Source organism: Lontra canadensis, unplaced genomic scaffold (assembly GCF_010015895.1).
Source record: "Lontra canadensis isolate GAN:19392208 unplaced genomic scaffold, GSC_riverotter_1.0 scaffold11, whole genome shotgun sequence".
Lineage (NCBI taxonomy): Eukaryota > Metazoa > Chordata > Mammalia > Carnivora > Mustelidae > Lontra > Lontra canadensis.
The window spans coordinates 2,967,416-2,990,859 of record NW_022631005.1 but is presented as its reverse complement, the minus strand read 5'-3'; the positions used below and the strand labels follow the sequence as shown (position 1 = coordinate 2,990,859).

Sequence of the window (23,444 nt, the reverse complement as noted above, 5' to 3'; positions counted from 1 at the left end):
GTGTGTGTGTGTGTATACACATATATATACATATAAACTCACATCATTAATCATTACTATATCATATTATATATCTGTTATATTAACTCACTTTAATAATTTTATACCAATATATTAATTGACATCACTAATCACTTATGTGTTAACTATATGTATATATACAACTTCTGAACTTCAGTCCCCACTGCCCATATCCACCACATACTGCCCCAAATGTTTACTATTTCTGAGATTCCTTATTTCAGTTAATAGAATCATCATGTAGTAAGTAATTCGAGCTAAAAACAGTACCTTCTAAGTATTTCTTACCATTTACATTCAATCGTTTGTAAGTTCTGTTGCTTTTATGTTGAAACCTCATTTCTAGCCACTTCTTCCACCTCTTCTACCACTGCCTTTACTCTGTCTTTACTAATCTTTTAGCTCCACATTTTCCTCGACTCATTTCTTCACTTGCAAATGGGGCAGTCTTCCTTCCTTTCCATCAATTCTTAATACTCTTTTTAGTTCTCTTTCTAAAACATGCATCTGCCTCTCCCATGATTCAGAATATTTGGTAACTATCTATTGCCTACACCATAAAGTTCACATTGTCCAACATACAAAGTGCATCACCTCTGCTCCCAACTTAACTTTTGACTGTCCTTTCTGGTCCTCAGCCTCACCCTTTCCCTTTCTTCCTCCTCTCTCACCTCCCCATGGTCAGCTTATGCATGCATTTGCCTCTGTATCTTTGTACATGTTGTTCTTGTGGAAGACAAAATGCACCAAACAATTAGGGAGATAATTTCATCTAGGCTATTGCAATAAGAACATTCATTTCTGAGGAACATCTCAAAAAAAAGAAAGGATGAAGACAGGTCTTATTTTGGAATACGCTAGGGCAGGTAGTCCTTTGAGGTTAGCCAATTCTGGAACAAAATGGTAGGAGGGATTTCTTTATTATTACTGCTCTTGGGGGGAGCAGGACTCAAAGTTCAACATTGTCAACTCTGTACTATTTTATGCAAACCCCACCTCTCCTGTCTATTCTTGATCTTTCTCTCCTTAAGTCAGTGCACTTGAAGGGCTTTCTTGCCAACTGGGTTTCAGTTGAGTTTGAAAAATAGGAGGGATCAGCAGAAGTTTTTTTGTTTGTTTGTTTTGGTTTGTTTGGTTTTGGTTTTTGGTTTTAAATTTATTTATTTACTTATTTTAGACAGAGAGAGAGAGTATGAGCAGAAGGGGCAGAGGGACAGAGAGAGAGAGAGACTCTCAAGCAGACTTCACGCTGAGCCTAGAGCCTGAAGCAGGGCTTGATACAATGATTTCAAGATCACAACCTGAGCAGAAACCCAGAGTCAGATGCTCAACCTGCTGCACCACCTGGGCACCCCCAGCAGAAGATTTAAGGGCTAGAGGAGAGAGAAATTAGGGATAGTTATTCCTCTTGATCTTTCTCTGCCAGTTGTTAGAGGTGGCCAGATTCTTCCAAAACCCCTCCATAGTTCCAGTGCCTCAAGGACACCAAAGGCATTATTCCCTCCCTCCTGCCATCCTTCCTTCTTTCTCTCCCTTGTTCTCTGTGACCTTTAGACATGCTCCTTTAGACTGCAACCTTTCCAGGGTTGCTAGTTCCTGGGACCTTACCATTTCTTACTGGTTTCTTTTTTAACACTGCCCACACTTCTGTAACTAGTTCCTTTATTGAATTAGGTTCAGTTAAACCCTTTTTAGGGTTCTTTCTGCTTTCAGCCCAAACTGACCTATTTGGTCCCTCAACCCGGAAAACTTTCCCCACTACTCAGCCTAGAGCATGCCTGCCCACCCTGGAAGACACAGTTCACACAAAGACTTCTTCAACACCCTCTTCTGTGTGCTTGGAATGTTGAATGTATATTGTGGTGAAATTATACTTTTGTGAACTGTTCCCCCCACTCCTGCACTATTTTGTGAGTCCCTCAAAGACAGGACCTGATTTATGCCCCTTTGGTATTTCCAGAGCCCACAATGGTGCCTGTACACTATGTATTTGATAAATGTTGATTGAGTGAGTAGATGGTTAGAGTAAACTACTCATCAACATAAATGAGAAATTTATCAAGAATAATGGCAGTGATGATCACTACCCTATAGAATTGTTCTCTTCTACCCTATAGAATTGTCCTCTTGTGGAAAAATATGGATTAAGAAAATTAATGAAAAAATGGTGATTACTAGATTATTCTTATTTTCTTTTTTGTGGCAGGAATGTCTATTTGAGCACAGTTTTTGTTTCTTAAGTTGTTTTTGAATTTCAAAAGACAGAGAGAAACCAAACCAACCAGTGCTTGATAAATATCCAAATCAAAGACTTCTGTCCATGGAGCTTTTCCAAAGAACAGGCAGAGATGCTGGGGGATATTTTGTTTACTTCACTGTGGCATGTGTAATGCCTTCCCCAGGGTGCAATACTCAAAGCTGATCAACAGCCAGGGGAGCTCAGCACCACTTGTTCAGTTTCATTGACCTATAAATCACTTCTGATATTTCTCTTATAAGATTCTTTTTTTACTTAGTGTATGTGAATGTGGCTATTTATTTAATCTAGGCTCACGTAGTACATCTATTATCAAATCAGACTTGGATTTAGAGAATAAATTTTAAAAAATTAATGAGACTGAGGACTATACAATTGGTCCAAGTCAAGAATAAAGCATAAATTTTATTCTCTTCTTTTATGCTCTTGTCTGTTTTTTATTGTTCATAATCTCCACAGTGACACTATATATCCCATTAAATTGCTCTGAAATATTTTAGTGGTTTTTGTTGTTTCATTTTTAAACCCAGGTGTCTGACTATAAGTAATTTTCTACTTGAATGCATTATAATTTTAATAAATATTTTAAAAATATATAAATTAGGGCATGGCTGCCTAGGGTTTTGCATTTCAAATGAAGATACTTTTTGAGAGTGAAAAGAGGCACTCTTAATTATTGTTTCAGGACAACGGGCTTAATTAAAGTGGGACAGTCCATGATAACTGGGACATGTGCTTCTCCTCAAGTGTATCCCCCACCACTTACTGTGGTGCCTAAAATTTCCATCATTGCAGTCTTGTTTCAGATGTGAAGATTCTATCTCCAGAAATCCCCTTTCTGAATTATAGATAAATTATATAGGAATATAATTTATGATATCTATAAATTATCTGTAATTTATAGATAAATTACATTAATATATTAATCTATCATCTGTCATTAAACTTAGCAAAAAATAACCAGTTGACTTGGTCCAGAGATGGCTTTAGACCAGATGTCATCAAACTCTTCTATGAAGGGCCAGCTAGTAAATACTTTAGGCTTTGTGGCCCATATGGTCTCTGTTGGAGCTACCCAGTTCCACTGTTAGAGCAAAAAGCAGCCACAGGTAATATTTAATTAATGAGCAGGTTCTGTTAAAAGGAGACTATATTTATAAAAGTAGGTGGTGGAGTAGCTTTGGCCCATCGATTCTTTTGCATACCCCTGCTCTAGAAGAATGAGAGGCAAGCAGATCAGTCTGCAGCTCCAGAAATGTATTACTTCTCTGCTGTTCATCAACATGGACCAAGTCCCATGGCTATGTTCCTTTAAAGGCCCAATATTCTGATGATTTGGCAGGTTCATTGGCCATGAGTCTAATCTCATATTGTCCTACATTCAGAAAATCTGTAAGAGGATTCCACCAGCAGCCCTGGGCTCCTGACTAGATGTCTAGACTATGATTTCTGTGATAAATCCATTCTAAAATGGTCTTGAAGCCCTTCATGGTCGGATCATCTGGGACCAGACTAACTTTATTGATCTTATCTGGTTTACAGTCATCAGTGGGTTTGTCCTCACTGTTTCCATGCTCTGCTTATATTTGACCACTCTCTAGATGGGACTCAAGCCTGCTTCTCTTTTATTCTTACATTGTTTGCTATCATCTGGAGGCCCTTAAATGTATTTCTCTTACCCACCACTCCTGATTCCTTTCCCATGCCTCTGAAAAATCCTCTTTCATACAACTTAATTTTCAACTGTAATTAGTCTTACATAAGCGAATTTATGTTACTTCATGTGTAAAAATATTTTTATATGTTTTTCAAGTGTGTAGGTACTTTGTCTCCTCTTGGTTTATACTTTTACCCAATTAATTCTCAAAAGCATTTAGGGTACCCTTCAGCAAAAACAGAAAAATTCATAGTGAGCAAATACTTTCTGAGTGCTTATTAGTTGCCAGACATGTGACAAAATGAAAGGCAAAATTTCAGATAAAATGGGAGAAAGAAAAAGTAGATTTTATAAGCAAAACCAAATGAAATCAATAATCTCAGAACCAAATTATGCTGCAAAAAGAGAAAACTTTGAAACTAAAACTTTGCTCTGAGCTTCCTAACAGCTAAGATAAAAGAAAAAATTTAATATATTTTATAATTCTGTTTGTTTAGTAAAAGGAATCACATCAGCTGATCAAGAAAATCATCCTGACCTTTAAGTTTAAAGTTTTTTCCCCTTTAAAATATTATTTAGGGGTGCCTGTGTGGCTCAGATGGTTAAGTGTTGGTCTTCAGCTCAGATCATGATCTCTAGGTCCTGGGATTGAGCCCTAGGAGGGAGTCTGCTTCTCCCTCTCCCTCTGTTTCTTCCCCTGCTTGTGCTCTCTCTCTCTCCATCTCTGTCTCTGTATCTTTCTCAAATGAATAAATAAAATCTTTAAAAAGTATATTATTTAAAGGTTAGAGACCTTATTTACTATTTTTAATATCTTTCTTTGCTATCCAATATACATTAATATTGCCTTAGATAATCAATATTAGCCAAAGATCAGTCAACATTATTCTCATTTTTCTTCTAAGGACACAAGAACCTATGAATTATCACATAAGGTACAAAGAAAGGGAATATAACCTATAATACCACCCTCACTTCTGATACCAATTGTAAGTTCAAGGGTTCCCCAGACCACCCTCAGTCTCAAAAAGTTTGCTTAGAAGGGCTCACAGGACTCACTGAAAGCTGTTATACTCATGGTTATGGTTTTTTATGGGAAAAGATACAGATTAAAATCAGCCAAAGGAGAAATGCATGGGCAAAATCCAGGAGGGTCCAAATGTGGAGCTTCCACTTGTCCTCTCTCCATGGAGTCATGGATAGCATTAACTTCTCCCAGCAATGGTATGTGACAATGTACATGATGAAGTATTGCCAGCCAGGAAAGGTCATCCAAGACTTGGCATCCAGAGGTCTTTATTGAGGTTTAATTACCAAAATTTAGTTGGCCACTTACAATAGCTGACCTCAGTCTCCATTCCTTCCAGAGGTCAAGTGATACCACATGACCCAATGTTGCACCTGTGCAGGCACAACCCCCTGCAACTACATTGTTGTGTGGCTCAAATTACATTGTTCTATCTGGCTGGCCCAAGGTGCCCAGGTAAACAAAGTCACTTTTATCAAGGCCTTTGGATAAGCCCTAGACATTCCAGGGGCTTAAAGTTTACCTCCTAGGAGCCAAGGGCAAAGGCCAGACATTTCTTTACATAAAGTTAATTCTTTATTACACACAAGGTCAACACTATGGTTCATGAATCCAGTGTCTGACCAGGACACCATGGACTGGTTTATTGGGGGACACAACTGGTACTCTCCATGATATAGAGTGCTAAAGTCGAAGGATAAACCTTGACTTTCCCTTTACTCATTAAACATAAATTTAGAAAATAAAACCAATAAAATAAAATAAAATAAAATATTTGACACTGTTTTTCTTTATGGCATATGGTTTATATTAAAATAAAAAGTACCACAATTTTTTTAAAAAGTGGTTTTTTTCCTTTTGGTAGTTTTAAAGGGTCCTGCTTTGCATACCAGGGGTTCAAACACTGACATTTCATCAAGAGGTTATTTGTGTATCTTATCCATCCTCTTTATCATTCTAGATCTATTAATAGCTTTAAAATTCCAGGATTTTTCTATTCCTTTTCTTATCAGCATTATCCTTTAGCATGTTTTTAAAAATTTTTTTAAACTTTTTTTTGACTCTTTATTCTCTTTGAATCTCTGCACATTTCTTAGGTTTTTCTAAGATGTGGAAAGCAGAAGTTCACTTATTATTTCAGAAAGCATTAGTCTTGAGAAGCCAGGGCAAATTAAGCTCCCTACCATACAGTAGACTTCATGCATACAGAGGTTTTTGCCCATTTACTCTCCCACATGTAGCCCCAGAGCCCTGTGCTCCTTGATACATACAGACACTCAGTATCTATCTGTTGTGTTGAAGAAGAGTTTTCAATAAAAACCCCTGCATAAATCTAAAGCAAGCAGGTACCAAATCTTTATTTAACTCATTAAAGAGAGAAACCAAGTGAGGTGGTAAAGTCAGTTTTAAAATAGGTACTAAGGAGGCGCCTGGGTGGCTCAGTAGGTTGAAGCCTCTGCCTTTGGCTCAGGTCATGGTCCCAGGGTCCTGGGATTGAGCCCCACATCAGGCTCCCTGCTCAGCGGGAAGCCTGCTTCTCCCTCTCCCTCTGCCTGCTGCTCTGCCTGCTTGTGATCTCTCTCTTTCAAATAAATAAATAAAATCTTTAAAAATAAAATAAATAAAATAAAATAGGTACTGAAAGAACGCGCGGGTAAGATTGGTAGGTTAGATTTCTAAAATGGTTACTATCATCCAGGATCATAAAATTTTAACTGTGGGCTTACCTTTACTACTGCACAGAAATCATTTTTATTTCTACTTGGATAAAAATTCGTTTGCATTTCTGCTTGGATAAAATTCATTTGTAAACATATATTTTTTCCCCAGAGGTACAGGTCTGTGAATCGCCAGGTTTACACACTTCACAGCACTCACCATAGCACATACCCTCCCCAATGTCCATAACCCCACCCCCGCTCTCCCAATCCCCCTCCCCCCAGCAACCCTCAGTTTGTTTTGTGAGATTAAGAGTCACTTATAGTTTGTCTCCCTCCCAATCCCATCTTGTTTCATTTACTCTTCTCCTACCCTCTTAACGCCCCATGTTGCATCTCCTCTCCCTCATATCAGGGAGATCATATGATAGTTGTCTTTCTCCGATTGACTTATTTCGCTAAGCATGATACCCTCTAGTTCCATCCACGTCGTCGCAAATGGCAAGATTTCATTTCTTTTGATGGCTGCATAGTATTCCATTGTGTATATATACCACATCTTCTTTATCCATTCGTCTGTTGATGGACATCTTAGGTTCTTTCCATAGTTTGGCTATTGTAGACATTGCTGCTATAAACATTCGGGTGCACGTGCCCCTTCGGATCACTACATTTGTTATCTTTAGGGTAAATACCCAGCAGTGCAATTGCTGGGTCATAGGGTAGTTCTATTTTCAACATTTTGAGGAACCTCCATGCTGTTTTCCAGAGTGGTTGCACCAGCTTGCATTCCCACCAACAGTGTAGGAGGGTTCCCCTTTCTCCGCATCCTCGCCAGCATCTGTCATTTCCGGACTTGTTAATTTTAGCCATTCTGACTGGTGTGAGGTGGTATCTCATTGTGGTTTTGATTTGTATTTCCCTGATGCTGAGTGATATGGAGCACTTTTTCATGTGTCTGTTGGCCATCTGGATGTCTTCTTTGCAGAAATGTCTGTTCATATCTTCTGCCCATTTCTTGATTGGATTATTTGTTCTTTGGGTGTTGAGTTTGCTAAGTTCTTTATAGATTCTGGACACTAGCCCTTTATCTGATATGTCGTTTGCAAATATCTTCTCCCATTCTGTCAGTTGTCTTTTGGTTTTGTGAACTGTTTCCTTTGCTGTGCAAAAGCTTTTGATCTTGATAAAATCCCAATAGTTCATTTTTGCCCTTGCTTCCCTTGTCTTTAGTGATGTTCCTAGGAAGATGTTGCTGCGGCTGAGGTCGAAGAGGTTGCTGCCTGTGTTCTCCTCAAGGATTTTGATGGATTCCTTTCTCACATTGAGGTCCTTCATCCATTTTGAGTCTATTTTCCTGTGTGGTGTAAGGAAATGATCCAATTTCATTTTTCTGCATGTGGCTGTCCAATTTTCCCAACACCATTTATTGAAGAGGCTGTCTTTTTTCCATTGGACATTCTTTCCTGCTTTGTCGAAGATTAGTTGACCATAGAGTTGAGGGTCTATTTCTGGGTTCTCTATTCTGTTCCATTGATCTATGTGTCTGTTTTTGTGCCAGTACCATGCTGTCTTGATGATGACAGCTTTGTAATAGAGCTTGAAGTCCGGAATTGTGATGCCACCAACTTTGGCTTTCTTTTTCAATATTCCATTGGCTATTCGCGGTCTTTTCTGGTTCCATATAAATTTTAGGATTATTTGTTCCATTTCTTTAAAAAAAAATGGATGGTACTTTGATAGGAATTGCATTAAATGTGTAGATTGCTTTAGGTAGCATAAACATTTTCACAATATTTATTTTTCTAATCCAGGAGCATGGAACATTTTTCCATTTCTTTGAGTCTTCCTCAATTTCTTTCATGAGTACTTTATAGTTTTCTGTGTATAGATTCTTAGTCTCTTTGGTTAGGTTTATTCCTAGGTATCTTATAGTTTTGGGTGCAATTGTAAATGGGATTGACTCCTTAATTTCTCTTTCTTCTGTCTTGTTGTTGGTGTAGAGAAAAGCAACTGATTTCTGTGCATTGATTTTATATCCTGACACTTTACTGAATTCCTGTACAAGTTCTAGCAGTTTTGGAGTGGAGTCTTTTGGGTTTTCCACATATAGTATCATATCATCCGCAAAGAGTGATAGTTTGACTTCTTCTTTGCCAATTTGGATGCCTTTAATTTCCTTTTGTTGTCTGATTGCTGAGGCTAGGACTTCTAGTACTATGTTGAATAGCAGTGGTGATAACGGACATCCCTGCCGTGTTTCTGAACTTAGCGGAAAAGCTTTCAGTTTTTCTCCATTGAGAATGATATTTGCGATGGGTTTTCATAGATGGCTTTGATAATACTGAGGTATGTGCCCTCTATCCCTACACTCTGAAGAGTTTTGATCACGAAGGGATGCTGTACTCTGTCAAATGCTTTTTCAGCATCTATTGAGAGTATCATATGATTCTTGTTCTTTCTTTTATTAATGTGTTGTATCACATTGATTGATTTGCAGATGTTGAACCAACCTTGCAGCCCTGGAATAAATACCACTTGGTCGTGCTGAATAATCCTTTTAATGTACTGTTGAATCCTATTGGCTAGTATTTTGGTGAGAATTTTTGCATCTGTGTTCATCAAGGATATTGGTCTGTAGTTCTCTTTTTTGATGGGATCCTTGTCTGGTTTTGGGATCAAGGTGATGCTGGCCTCATAAAATGAGTTTGGAAGTTTTCCTTCCATTTCTATTTTTTGGAACAGTTTCAGGAGAATAGGAATTAGTTCTTCTTTAAATGTTTGGTAGAATTCCCCCGGGAAGCCATCTGGCCCTGGGCTTTTGTTTGTTTGGAGATTTTTGATGACTGTTTCAATCTCCTTACTGGTTATGGGTCTGTTCAGGCTTTCTATTTCTTCCTGGTTCAGTTGTGGTAGTTTATATGACTCTAGGAATGCATCCATTTCTTCCAGATTGTCAAATTTGTTGGCATAGAGTTGCTCATAATATGTTCTTATAATTATCTGTATTTCTTGGGTGTTAGTTGTGATCTCTCCTCTTTCACTCATGATTTTATTTATTTGGGTCCTTTCTCTTTTCTTTTTGATAAGTCTGGCCAGGGGTTTATCAATCTTATTAATTCTTTCAAAGAACAAGCTCCTAGTTTCGTTGATTTGTTCTATTGGTTTTTTTTTTGGTTTCTATTTCATTGATTTCTGCTCTGATCTTTATGATTTCTCTTCTCCTGCTGGGTTTAGGGTTTCTTTCTTGTTCTTTCTCCAGCTCCTTTAGGTGTAGGGTTAGGTTGTGTACCTGAGACCTTTCTTGTTTCTTGAGAAAGGCTTGTACCGCTATATATTTTCCTCTGAGGACTACCTTTGCTGTGTCCCACAGATTTTGAACCGTTGTGTTTTCATTATCATTTGTTTCCATGAATTTTTTCAATTCTTCTTTAATTTCCTGGTTGACCCATTCATTCTTTAGAAGGATGCTGTTTAGTCTCCATGTATTTGGGTTCTTTCCAAATTTCCTCTTGTGATTGAGTTCTAGCTTCAGAGTATTGTGGTCTGAAAATATGCAGGGAATGATCCCAATCTTTTGATACCGGTTGAGACCTGATTTAGGACCGAGGATGTGATCTATTCTGGAGAATGTTCCATGTGCACTAGAGAAGAATGTGTATTCTGTTGCTTTGGGATGAAATGTTCTGAATATATCTGTGATATCCATCTGGTCCAGTGTGTCATTTAAGGCCTTTATTTCCTTGTTGATCTTTTGCTTGGATGATCTGTCCATTTCAGTGAGGGGGGTGTTAAAGTCCCCTACTATTATTGTATTATTGTTGATGTGTTTCTTTGATTTTGTTATTAATTGGTTTATATAGTTGGCTGCTCCCACGTTAGGGGCATAGATATTTAAAATTGTTAGATCTTCTTGTTGGACAGATCCTTTGAGTATGATATAGTGTCCTTCCTCATCTCTTATTATAGTCTTTGGCTTAAAATCTAATTGATCTGATATAAGGATTGCCACTCCTGCTTTCTTCTGATGTCCGCTAGCATGGTAAATTCTTTTCCACCCCCTCACTTTAAATCTGAAGGTGTCTTTGGGTTTAAAATGAGTTTCTTGTAGGCAACATATAGATGGGTTTTGTTTTTTTATCCATTCTGATACCCTGTGTCTTTTGATTGGGGCATTTAGCCCATTAACATTCAGGGAAACTATTGAGAGATATGAATTTAGTGCCATTGTATTGCCTGTAAGGTGACTGCTATTGTATATTGTTTCTGTTCCTTTCTGATCTACTACTTTTAGGCTCTCTCTTTGCTTAGAGGACCCCTTTCAATATTTCCTGTAGAGCTGGTTTGGTGTTTGCAAATTCTTTCAGTTTTTGTTTGCCCTGGAAGCTTTTAATCTCTCCTTCTATTTTCAATGATAGCCTAGCTGGATATAGTATTCTTGGCTGCATGTTTTTCTCGTTTAGTACTCTGAATATATCATGCCAGCTCTTTCTGGCCTGCCAGGTCTCTGTGGATAAGTCTGCTGCCAATCTAATATGTTTACCATTGTATGTTACAGACTTCTTTTCCCGGGCGGCTTTCAGGATTTTCTCTTTGTCACTAAGACTCGTAAATTTTACTATTAGGTGATGGGGTGTGGACCTATTCTTATTGATTTTGAGGGGGGTTCTCTGAACCTCCTGGATTTTGATGCTTGTTCCCTTTGCCATATTGGGGAAATTCTCTCCAATAATTCTCTCCAATATACCTTCTGCTCCCCTCTCTCTTTCTTCTTCTTCTGGAATCCCAATTATTCTAATGTTGTTTCATCTTATGGTGTCACTTATCTCTCGAATTCTCCCCTCGTGGTCCAGTAGTTGTTTGTCCCTCTTTTGCTCAGCTTCTTTTTTCTCTGTCATTTGGTCTTCTATATCGCTAATTCTTCTTCTGCCTCATTTATCCTAGCAGTGAGAGCCTCCATTTTTTATTGCACCTCATTAATAGCTTTTTTGATTTCAACTTGATTAGATTTTAGTTCTTTTATTTATCCAGAAAGGGCTCTTATATCTCCCGAGAGGGTTTCTCTAATATCTTCCATGCCTTTTTTGAGCCCGGCTAGAACCTTGAGAATCGTCATTCTGAACTCTAGATCTGACATATTACCAATGTCTGTATTGATTAGGTCCCTAGCCTTTGGTACTGCCTCTTGTTCTTTTTTTTGTGGTGAATTTTTCTGCCTTGTCATTTTGTCCAGATAAGAGTATATGAAGGAACAAGTAAAATACTTAAAAGGTGGCAACAACCCCAGGAAAATACATTTTAACCAAATCAGAAGAGATCCCAAATTGTGAGGGGGGGTAGGGGATAAAAAGAGGTTCACAAAGAAAAAAAAAAAAGAAAAGAAAAAGAAAAAAGAAACAAATAAAAAAAAAAGAAAACCAATAATGAAAAAATATAAAAAGGAAAAAAATATATATATATTAGATAAACTAGTTAAAAAACGTTAAAAAAGAAAAGGGTAAAAGTTAAAAAAATTTAGCAGAAGAAGAGAAAAAAAATTGAAAAAGAAAAAAAAAATAAATTAACTGCAAGGCTAAAGAATCATGGGGAGAAAGCCATGAGTTCCGTGCTTTGCTTTCTCCTCTTCTGGAATTCCGCTGCTCTCCTTGGTATTGAAACTGCTCTTCTTGGTAGGTGAACTTGGTCCTGGCTGGGTTTCTTGTTGATCTTCTGGGGGAGGGGCCTGTTGTAGTGATTCTCAAGCGTCTTTGCCCCAGGCAGAGTCACACCGCTACCAGGGGCCGGGCTGAGTAATCCGCTCGGGTTCGCTTTCGAGAGCTTTTGTTCCCCGAGCGCTTTCCGTAGAGCTCCAGAGGACGGGAATGAAGATGGTGGCCTCCCAGTCTCTGGCCTGGAGGAGCCGAGAGCCCGGGGCCCCACTCTAAATGCGCCCTCAGAGAACAGCGCGCAATTACTCCCGTCACCCTGGCCTCCGGCCGTGCTCCGAGCTGACCGAGTCTGCGACCGGTTCAAGGTAAGCCCGAGCTTAGAGCTCACTCCTCGGCTCTGTCTCTGTAGCCGGCTTCCCCGTTCTAATACCTGCAAGCTCTGCGACACTCAGACACCCCCGATCCTTCTGTGACCCTGCGGGACCTGAGGCCACACTGACCCCGCGTGGGCTTCACCCCGGTTAAGCCTCTGGAGCGATGTCCCTCAGTGGAACAGACTTTAAAAGTCCTGATTTTGTGCTCCGTTGCTCCGCCGCTTGCCGGGAGCCGGCCCCTCCTCCCGCCGTCTATCTTCCCGTCGCTTTGGATTCACTTCTCCGCCAGTCCTACCTTTCAGAAAGTGGTTGATTTTCTGTTTCTAGAATTGCTGTTCTTCTTCTCTTCGATCTCCCGTTGGATTTGTAGGTGTTTGCAATCTTTAGATAAGCTATCTAGCTGATCTCCCGCAACCTGAAGTAGTCTCAGCTGCTACTTCTCCACCATCTTGACTCCTCCCGATAAAATTCATTTGTATATTGTCAGACTGTTCTTTGTGGCCTCAATGACTCACTGAGTGCCTGCACTCACCCTGCTTGTTTTGAACTTTTATGTAGTTATTGCCCATTTCTGGGTACCCATCTCCAACATGTGTTTAAGCAGTAAGCCTCATAGTGATTTTCCCGTTTTGTCCCTTCCCTCCTCTCCATGTTGACCCAGTTCCATTCAGATCACCCAAAGAGCAGGGTTCCCAAGTGCCACAAGCTACCTTATCCCTGGCCTCAATGAAGGAACTTACCATGGTCCTTGCTCTACTTTTTCCCTGCCTGCAGTGACCAAACTTTGGGCTTTGGGTGACTTTATATGATCCTCTGAACATACTGTGCTCCCCTCTCTGTGATCTGTGGTGAATTCTTTAATTTCACACGCCTTTCCAAGTACCATTTCTGGAGCTTTGTCAGAGTGATCCCTAATGATCCCACAAGGGGGGCTTGGCTTACTCTCTCATTTACAACCCAATTTGTATCAGTTTTCAGGAATTATTGTCTATCAGTTTTCAGGAATTATTATCTATCCTTTTAGAGTTGTAAACTATTCTAATCAATAGTAAGAAGGAAGCCAAACGAAGTACTCCTCAGTAATGTTGGGAAGTTTAATCTCATCTCTCAGGTCAGGGAAGTTAGAGGTATCTCCCTTTTGAGGGGTGCCTGGGTGGCTAGTTGGTTAAGCATCTGACTTTTGATTTGGGCTCAGGCTGTGACCTCAGGGTCGTGAGGTCTAGCCCTACATCCAGCTCTGTGCTTTGGGTGCATACCCTGCTTATTGGCTTGGGTTGTGATCCCAGGGTCCTGGGATTGAGCCCCGCATCTGACCCCCTGCTCAGTGGGGAGTCTGATTCTCCCTCTACCCTTCCCTCCTGCTCATGATCTTCCTCTCTCTCTCTCTCTCTCTCTCAAATAAATAAAATCTAAAAAAAAAAAAAGTATCTCCTTTTTTATTTCCAAATGCAGAAACAATTAATAGTTTCCTGATAATTTGATTAGTCTTATATTAAGCCATGTATTTTACTTGAAGCTACTATTAATCTGTATTTATTCAAATTCAGTCATTATTGGGTACTTGAAAAATATTTATAGAATTGGATAAATAAAGACCGAGTTTATCTAACTATTCTGACTTGAAAGGAGTCATGTCTAAATAATTTGGCGTCACAGTTTTGCTCATGTTTATAAAAGCAGTGAGTAGTGGGGAAACTGGGGGCTGTAGAATCAGACTGACATGGTTCAAATCCCAATCCTGCAGTGTATTGGTTGTACGGTTTCCAGGAAACCACTTAACTTCTCTGAGCCTTAATTTCCTTTCAATAAAATGGGTATAATATTATCTCCCTTGCCAGGATGTTGGAAGCATTGATATCTACATAAAAGATTGGTCATAATGTATGTAAAATGCCTTACACACATTTGCAACTAAAAGGGAGAATATAGTTGTCTTAGTTCAGGCTGCTATAAGAAATTATTATAGAATGGATGGCTTAAAGAACAAACACAATATTTCTCACAGTGCTGGAAACTGGGAAGTTCAAGATCAGGGTACTGGCAGATCTGGTGTCTAGTGAAGGCATTTTCCTGGTTTGTAGATACCCATCTTCTTGTTGTATCCTCATATAGCAGAGAAAGGGAGAAACAGGCTCTCTCTGCCTCTTCTTGTAAAAGTACTAATCCCTTATGAGGCTTGACCCTCGTGATCTAATCGCCTCCCAAAGATTCCATCTCCAAATACTATCACATTGAAGATTAGGGTTTCAACATATGAATTTTGGAGGACACAAACATGTAGTCCATAGCAACAGCATAAACCTGGTGAAATAGGGAAAAAAAATTTCTGTCATTTAACAAAATAGTGGAAAGAAATCACAAATCATGAGCGATCAAAGCAGAGATAAAGGACTAACTCCCTCCTTTTAAGATCCGTGACAATTTTCTATAATGCAAACATAAATGAAATACTACTACTTTGTACCTTATTTTTGTTTTAAGTTTAAAAATTATTTGGGATATAGTTTGAGGAATTTATTATTTAGTGATAGCAGATAGTTTCTTTGTGGCTTCCTAGCCTTGTGAGACCCAAGAATATTACAAGTGGATAAAGATTTCTAAGTGATTGGTTTCTGTTGAAGTCCTCGATTAAGATAGGTGTTCTGGTTATTTTTGCTGTGTAACAAATAAAGCCAAAATTTAGAGGCTTAAATCAATGTTATGTTCACAGATCCTATGGATCGGGAATTTAGAGAAGGCAACACAAGGATGGCTTGCCTCTTCTCAGGATATCTGAGGCCACACACAGTTGGAAAAACATAGAGACCAGGGGTGACTTAAGGACTGAGAACTGGAATCATCTGAAGCTTTGTTCATCCCTATGTCTGATTCCTAGACTGGAAGGATTTAGAGCCTGGAGCTTCTGACCAGAACAAATACATGTGACATCTTCTATGTGGTGTGGCTCCTCTTCAGCAGAATGGCCTTAGGGTAGCTGGACCTCTTACATGGTATCTCAGGACTCCAGGCACAAATATTCCATCAGACGACGCAGAAGGCGCATTGCCTTTTATGATGATCCCAGAAGGCACGTCACATCCATTCTATACACTCTATTGGTTAAAGTGGTCAGTCAATAACCCACTTAGATTCAAGAGAACATAGACCCCACCACTTGGTAGGAGGGTGGCAGGGTCATATTGTAGTGAAGAGGGTAGAATAGGAGATATTGTTGTCAAATTGACCACAATGAAGAATTTTGTAGAGGCTCTGTTCATGCTGGAATATGAAATGAAATTTGTGCTCTAATTGTTAAGGGCATTTCCTTGCAATTGGTCTATTGTCACTGCTCTGTATTCAACTAGTCACACACAATTTTCTTTGTGCTGGGCTTTTCTTTTCTCTTTTTCTTAATGTTGCATTTTCTTAGTTTGGGTTCATTACCTCACTGATAAAGCTGTTTTAATATTTAATCTATTTCCAGTTTCCAAATCATTTTCTCAGGTGCCCATCAATTCCTCATAAGTGGTTAATTTAAAAGGCCTTTGAAGCATGACTGTATCCAGCTAAGGCAAATTTAAATGTCAACCTTGGAAGCATCCAGTGACATTCAGATGACTCCTTTCAGTATAAGGGCCTCATTTTTTTTTTTTTAATCAATTGGTATAGCTTGTCAAAAGAGGGCCAGAAATGGTACTCTTCCACTCAAAATTTTTAGTGTTGTTGAAAGACCTGACACTTTAGAATCATGCAGGCTTGCTTTAATCCCAGGTGCCCCATTTAGTCATGTGAAATTGATCAAGTTCTTAAACATTATGGGTTAGTTTCCTCATCTATCCACTGAAGATAAAAAGCCTTGCTTTATAGAGTTGTACTTAGTCAAAGAAACTTCTGATGTAGAGCCTGGTTTATAGTAAGAACTCAATAGTAGCTAATAATAAAAACTACCTTTACATTTCCTGTGTCCAAAATTCTCTTTAAGTGTAATAAATCTTGATCAGGTTCTTGCACCAAATATGCTGGTTTTACAAGACAGGTGAGAGAGGAAGTCTCCACACTAGGGATGATCCTTGAAGAAGATGGCTTTCTCGGGGCACCTGGGTGGCTCAGTGGGTTAAAGCCTCTGCCTTCGGCTCAGGTCATGATCCCAGGGTCCCAGGGTCCTGGGATCCAGCCCCGCATCAGGCACTCTGCTCGGCAGGGAGCCTGCTTCCTCCTTTCTCTCTGCCTGCTTCTCTGCCTACTTGTGATCTCTGTCTGTCAAATAAATAAAATCTTAAAAAAAAAAAAAAAAAGAAGATGGCTTTCTCTTCTTTACCCTTGGAGCAGGGGGCAGGGGTTGGTGGCAATAAAATGTTTACCTGAGAACAACGTTAAATCAGGGAAAGTGACTTCAGGACCCTTGGGTTCATGGAGGGCGTACTGTTCCAGGTTTTGTCTCTACCTTCTTCTCCATGTGTATTGATTGGATTGTTAAAGGGGCAATACAAAGTTAAAAAATGTTTTCAAATGAGATGTCCTTTGGCAGAACTACCACAAAATAGTAAACACCTCACTGTAAAAATACAGCACATTTAATTTTCTGCCAATGTTCATTTGTTTTGTTTCTTTATGAGGAGAGAAAAAGAGAGGAAAACCAAGAAATAGACTCCTAGATGCAGAGAACAAACTAATGGTTACTAGTGGGGAGGTGGGTGGGGGGATGGGTGAAATGGGTGACGGGGATTAAGGAGGACACTTGTGATGAACACCAGGTGTTGTATAGATGTGTTGAATCACTATATTCTATACCTGAAACTTAATACTACACTGTATGTTAACTAACTGGGATTGAAATAAAAACTTGGAAAACATATATGCATATTTAGTAAAATGTATTAAAACTTTGGCAATGTGTGCCATGTTAGATGTAAAATCCAAAATGTAGGCTAGAATTTTCTTTTTTTGTCCCTTGAGACTTCTCCACTTAAAAATGCTCTTTAATCTCCAATTTTTGTAATTATCATTGTAAGCCTGAAAAGTGTTTGTTGCATTATGTTAAACTGCAAGAAGGCTTTAATTGACTTGAATTTATGTCTTTCTGTGTGGCAGGTGGTGAAGTTCACCAAATCCTTTGAATTGATGTCCCCAAAGTGCAGTGCTGATGCTGAGAACAGGTAGGGCTTGTGAGTTTCAGGTTTGTCCTTTGTTCCTTGTCTTCATTCCTTGGTGTTGGCATCATATAATTCTTTAAGGATAGGAGTTCTTTCTTTAGATCAGCAAGTGAAGACAAATACCATCACTTGTCTGTATTTCACAGCTTAAATAAAAACTGCTGGCTTTCTATGTCAACTCTATCTCAATAGTAAAAATTTTCAAGAAACTACAGCTTAAAAATACATGTATCTACACCGCACAATAAAACTGCAAATGAACGAAGTCAAGTTTTAGAGATTCCCTAACTACACAGACAGCCTGATTTTCTGCTTTATTCTGTCCCTTTGCTTCTCTTCCTCCCTTTCATTTGCTTATATTTGGTCAATAATGTACCCTTGGGAAAGAGGGAAAGTGTCCCTCTTTCTTTCTTTTTTTTTTTTTTTTTTTTTTTGGTCCCATTGACATCTCTGAGGTAAAGGTGAGGGTTGGGAACAATCAGTGCATTTGTACTGCCCTGAATACCAGTTGAGATGCTACCAAAGTGGATTCTGTTTACTTTGGTCCCTTCTAGAGGAAGGGCTAAGAAATAGTGAGACTGACTAAAATGCAGAAATATGGAGAAAGACAAGTAAAGTATTTCTGCTGGCGTGATGAGGATAATGATATGAATACTGATACCAAGGCCAGCAAGATAAGCAGCTTCCAATCACTGAGTGCCAAATGTGCCAGGTTCTGTCTAAAGGCTTTATAGGCCTTTAATCCCCCAAATAATCCTATGAAGTCAGCATCATTACCCCGGCATGACAGAGGCGAAAACCAAGGTTCAGCGAGTTTAAGTGACTTGTTAAAGGTCCTGCAGGCAGTAAGTGGTAGCCACATCCAAGGACAAGGTCACCAAATAAAACTCTTCCAGCCTCTGAACTTTGATCCTATTCCCACATATAATTTACAACCTGGTAGTTAATCTCATACAGTGAATGTCTGTTGGGTTAATGTTTCCCAAATCTGGCTGATCAATCAGAATCAAGCTTGTAGAACTTGATGAAGACAATTCCCAGAACCCTCACTGAGAGATTTTGATTCCATATGTCGAAATTGAAGTCCTAGAGATTTATATATTCATTAACATATAATGTATTATTAGCCCCAGGGGTACAGGTCTGTGAATCACCAGGTTTACACACTTTACAGCACTCACTATAGCACATACCCTCCCCAATGTCCATAACCCAACCACCCTCTCCCTACTCAACCACCCCGCCCTCGCCGCAACCCTCAGTTTGTTTTATGAGATTAAGACTCTCTTATGGTTTGTCTCCCTCCCAATCCTATCTTGTTTCATTTTTTCCTTCTACCCCCCAAACCCCCCACTAGATCTATATATTCGAAAGGTTCCCTGGGCACTACTTGATTCAAGATGTAATATTCAAAGGTAATTTGATTTTATATATCCATCATTGCCTTAAGTTCAGGAAATAGGAATCAGTACATTAAAATCGACACATCATTTAGTTACTTTAATTTTTATCCAGTGCATGAAATTTAAAAGAAGCTTTTGTTACAAACCATATAATTCCATTTATAAGGCACTTTTGCAAGGCAAAATTATAGATACAGAAAGCAGATTAGTAGTTTGTAGGAGCTGGAGATGGAGAGAGGGGTTTAGTACAAAGGGGCACAGGGGAATTTTGGGGTGTGATGGAATTGTTCTCTATCTTGCTGTGGTTGTGGTTGTATGGCTGCATTTATCAAAATTTGCAGAACTGTACACTAAAAAGGGTAAATTTTACTGTCTGTGAGTTATACCTTAAGATGGGGGAAAAGAGTCCTTTCGTAAGAGGTTTCTGTTTTCCTACAAATATATTTATGTCCTCATCTGTATTTAATGTCAGCCAATCTATACCTTAAAAAAATATTTAGACATAGAGAGTTATTAGTGGTATATGAAGCAGTTTTCCTAAAGTCTTCATGTACAATAACATGAAATACTTTAGAAGAAAAATGGGTATTCCTACTTACTCCTTGAGCCAGTCACGGCCTCATATAAGCTCTCCATCATACATGAGGGGGGAAAGGTTTATGGAGTTATTAAAACACAACCTTTGAAATACTAGTACTTCAATATTGTTCTTTTTTATGCTACTGAATGTGTCCTCTTGGTCACTGCAAAGTTAAATATTTCTGATCTTTCAATTATTTTTAATGATGAAAGAACATCCATGTCAAAACAGAATGACCCAAAGCCCAGAGTGTCCTTGGCAAACTTTCTGATAATAAAGAAAGAAAGAAGGAAAGAAAAAAGGTCAGATTTTCTTTAAAGAGACATTTGAAAAGTGCCTTTGAACTTTGACATTATGAAGGAGTACACTCCATCATTCTATTTGTGGCCTTTAAATTAATTTAGAATGTTCATTTATCTCAGAAGACCTTTCCTGCATTGTCTAGTAATTTCCTTCTTGTAGATGTGGGGATCTTTTGGTCATTTATTGGATGTTAAAGAAATAAAGACAAGTGGCTCCAGCATTTACCTCAGCAGAGGCTGTGGAAGAGTCATTGAAAACAGGCTATGAGTCTACAAATCACAGCCTGCTCTCAACACATTGTAAATCTTTTCTTTAACCTTTCATCACTTAACATCTTCACTGTAGATAATGTCCATTAGACACCTTAGTCCTCTGGACATCGTTCAGAGTTATAATAAGATAGCTTCTGAAGATAATGTCTATGGTTTCATGCAACAATGTTTCAGGGTACAGTTTTAATTCTGATGAATTCTGGCTTAAAGCTTGCTGATTTTTATAGACAGTCCTTGAAGACTTTTTTTTTTTTTTTTAAACAAACTGGTGCGCCTGGGTGGCTCAGTGGGTTAAAGCCTCTGCCTTTGGCTCAGGTCATGATCCCAGGGTCCTGGGATTGAGCCCCGCATCGGGCTCCCTGCTAGGCAGGGAGCCTGTTTCCTCCTCTCTCTCTGCCTGCCTCTCTGCCTACTTGTGATCTCTGTCTGTCAAATAAAATCTTTAAAACAAAACAAAACAAAACAAAACAAAAACAACGGTTTTGTTGCTAACTCATCATTTTTGCATATTGCCCTGTGGGGCTAACTCCTTTGTCATGGCTGCACTTATCTTGGTCTTCGTGTAATTAATACCAAGCAGTTTTAGAGTTAGAAATGATCTGATGTATTTCTGTCCATGAAGGATGTACCCTCTCTGGGGCATCCTTGACAACTCTTCCAGTGATAAAATTCTCACTGTGCCACCAAGGGCTTTTTCTACTGACGGGGTTCTCTAATTGTTAGAAGAGCATTTTACATTCCTATAACTTCCACCTATTTGTCCTGAGTCTGTCCATTAGACATAGCTGTTCTTTCATTAATTTTATTCCTTCATTCAGTTGTCATATGTAGAATATCTAGCTGGGAACTAGATAGGTAATGGGGCTACAGAGGTTTTTTTTTTAAAAACCAGCAGTCTCTGCCTTCAAGGATCTCAAGGCCAATGAACAGCAGTCAGAGTTGGTTAAGAATATAATATAACCATAACTAGATTTCACCAGGCCTCCAGACAATGGCTATAAGTAGAGTCACATTAACAGTGATAATTTATACTTAGCTGCTGGTCATTTCTGCCTTGTAGTGGAAACCCCTTGCAAAAGCCACTCTTACACTAGTTCTGGGAGTCCCTAAGATTTAAACAAACAGAAACAAATTAATTTTATTACTGACTCGTCATTTTTCCAAGTGTCCACTCCTAAATCCTCTCCCTCTGGACCTGACAGAGCAGTATCTGCTGGGCATGGGCTCCCTCATCCACTCCAGAATCCACTGCACTGTCTCAGAGTTACCAGTGGCCTTTCCAAATCTGAGCAAGGCTGGGTAATGAGTGCATAAGTGGGAAGAGGGTTCACCTTCCCTACCATGTGTTATAGATTGTTGTTGGGCCCCTAAACAGCTTTGCATGTACCCCACTTTTTCCAAATCTTTCAGTGCCCAAAGCTTTTGTCTGTAGCCCTTCTTTCTCTATAACTTGGACTTAGTCCATGGGACAAGGCTTAGAAACCAGAACCCAGAGAACAAGCCATTAAGTTGCTCTCTTGGTTTCCCCACCTTACTTTCTTGTTGCCCACCAGGTTTAGATGCTCAAAACCTCCCCCTCACAGTCCCTTTCCCTCATTGCACATTGCCTTGTGCAAATAAATGCCTTCTCGTGTACAGATGTAGCTCAGTTTAGGCTCTTATCCTGCTATCAAGTAAATCAGTGACTATAAAGCAAGTCAATACTTCCTCTAAAAGGTTTGTGCCAGGTGGTTTTCTGGTAGAGAGGAGGGGCACCCAACTCATGTGGATAACAATGGAAGGCCATGTTCGGGGAAAGCTTTTGGATGTGATGAAACTTCACTTAGTTCCTGTAGGATAATAGAAAGTTAGTGACACAGCCACCTTCCAGGAAGAGGAAACATTGTAAACAGAGGGACAGAGGTGAGAACGCTAAGGATGCATGTTTTAGATCTTCAATTTGGGCTGTGAGCTGTTATCACAAGAGTTATCATAATTGATGTTGGGGACCCTTAAGTCCCTGTAAGGACATCCAGCTGCCCAGAATGTCAACGGACTGGGGCAGGGGTCTTATCAGGTCCTGAAATGCTCAAGCCCTCTTAACTGGCCTAGAGACGGGCTACATACTTAGTCATAGGGGAGTAATCACAGTCAGGGACATACTGAGATTTGTGTCTTGAAAACTCGTCTGGGCAGTAGAGTGGGAGAAGAGCTGGAAGAATGGCAAGCTAAAGCCACCAAGGGTTTGAATCTACTGCCTTGCCCTGGTGGCAGTGGCTCAGTAGTGGAAGACTGCTGTGGATCTGCTGTGGTTACTTCTTCCAAGTCAGCAACTGCTATTCTTAGATGATTTTTATACTTCATGGTTTCCAGACTCTTTGCCAATCTTTTCACTCTCCCCTGGATGTGCTCTAGCTTGCAGAATCCTTCTTAAAGTGGTATTTCCCAGAATGGGACATACTTTCCAGTTTTTTCCAGAATCAGAACGTATCAGAAAGTGATAAGTACCTCACTTTTTTAGAACATTTTACCGTTGATGCATTATTTACAGTCATCTTGTCTTCTCAATGATGACTTTTTTTTAATTAAGATTTTATCTGATTCATTTGATTCTCAACCTCCTCAGATCTCACTATTAGAACCTTTCCTATGAAGCCTAATTTCAGAATATTTAGTGAATCAACTCGAATAAACTTTCTTGGATCTCTTATTCAAACTTTAAAAACCTCTTTTCTGTCCTCAGTGGGAACAGGTAGTTTGAATGATCATGTGTACCTTAGAAATGGAAAAAGAACTTTTATGGACATCTTTTTTTTTTTAAATGGACATCTTAACAGAAATTTTTATTTAGTTTGAAATATATTTGGCCAAATTCTGTTGATCCATCTCCTAGGTATAGGTTTGGATGCTGCTTTGGAAAGTGTACTTCCTCAGCTGTGCTACTTAAGGTATTTTTTTTAAAGCCAAATATCTATAATTTCTAGAAGGTAACAACTGATTAAAGGGGAATTTTTCCCATTTAATGGAATATAGTGGAAACATTGTTATTTAAAACCTGAGCTCTGTAACCACTTTGGCCTTCTGAGAATAAAGGGAGGTAGAGGGGATAAAATTTATTTTAGTGGGAAGTGAT

At 39.2% G+C, this 23,444-nt stretch overlaps 1 protein-coding gene across 1 annotated transcript in view; it reads left to right on the top strand.

The window, feature by feature from the left end:
* PDE11A (phosphodiesterase 11A) overlaps positions 1 to 23,444 on the top strand; it is a 381,258-nt gene that overhangs the window by 155,543 nt on the left and 202,271 nt on the right. The window contains exon 5 of the mRNA XM_032855980.1: positions 17,713 to 17,777. Coding sequence (XP_032711871.1) covers positions 17,713 to 17,777 — 65 coding nt within the window. The remainder of the gene's footprint in view (positions 1 to 17,712; positions 17,778 to 23,444) is intronic.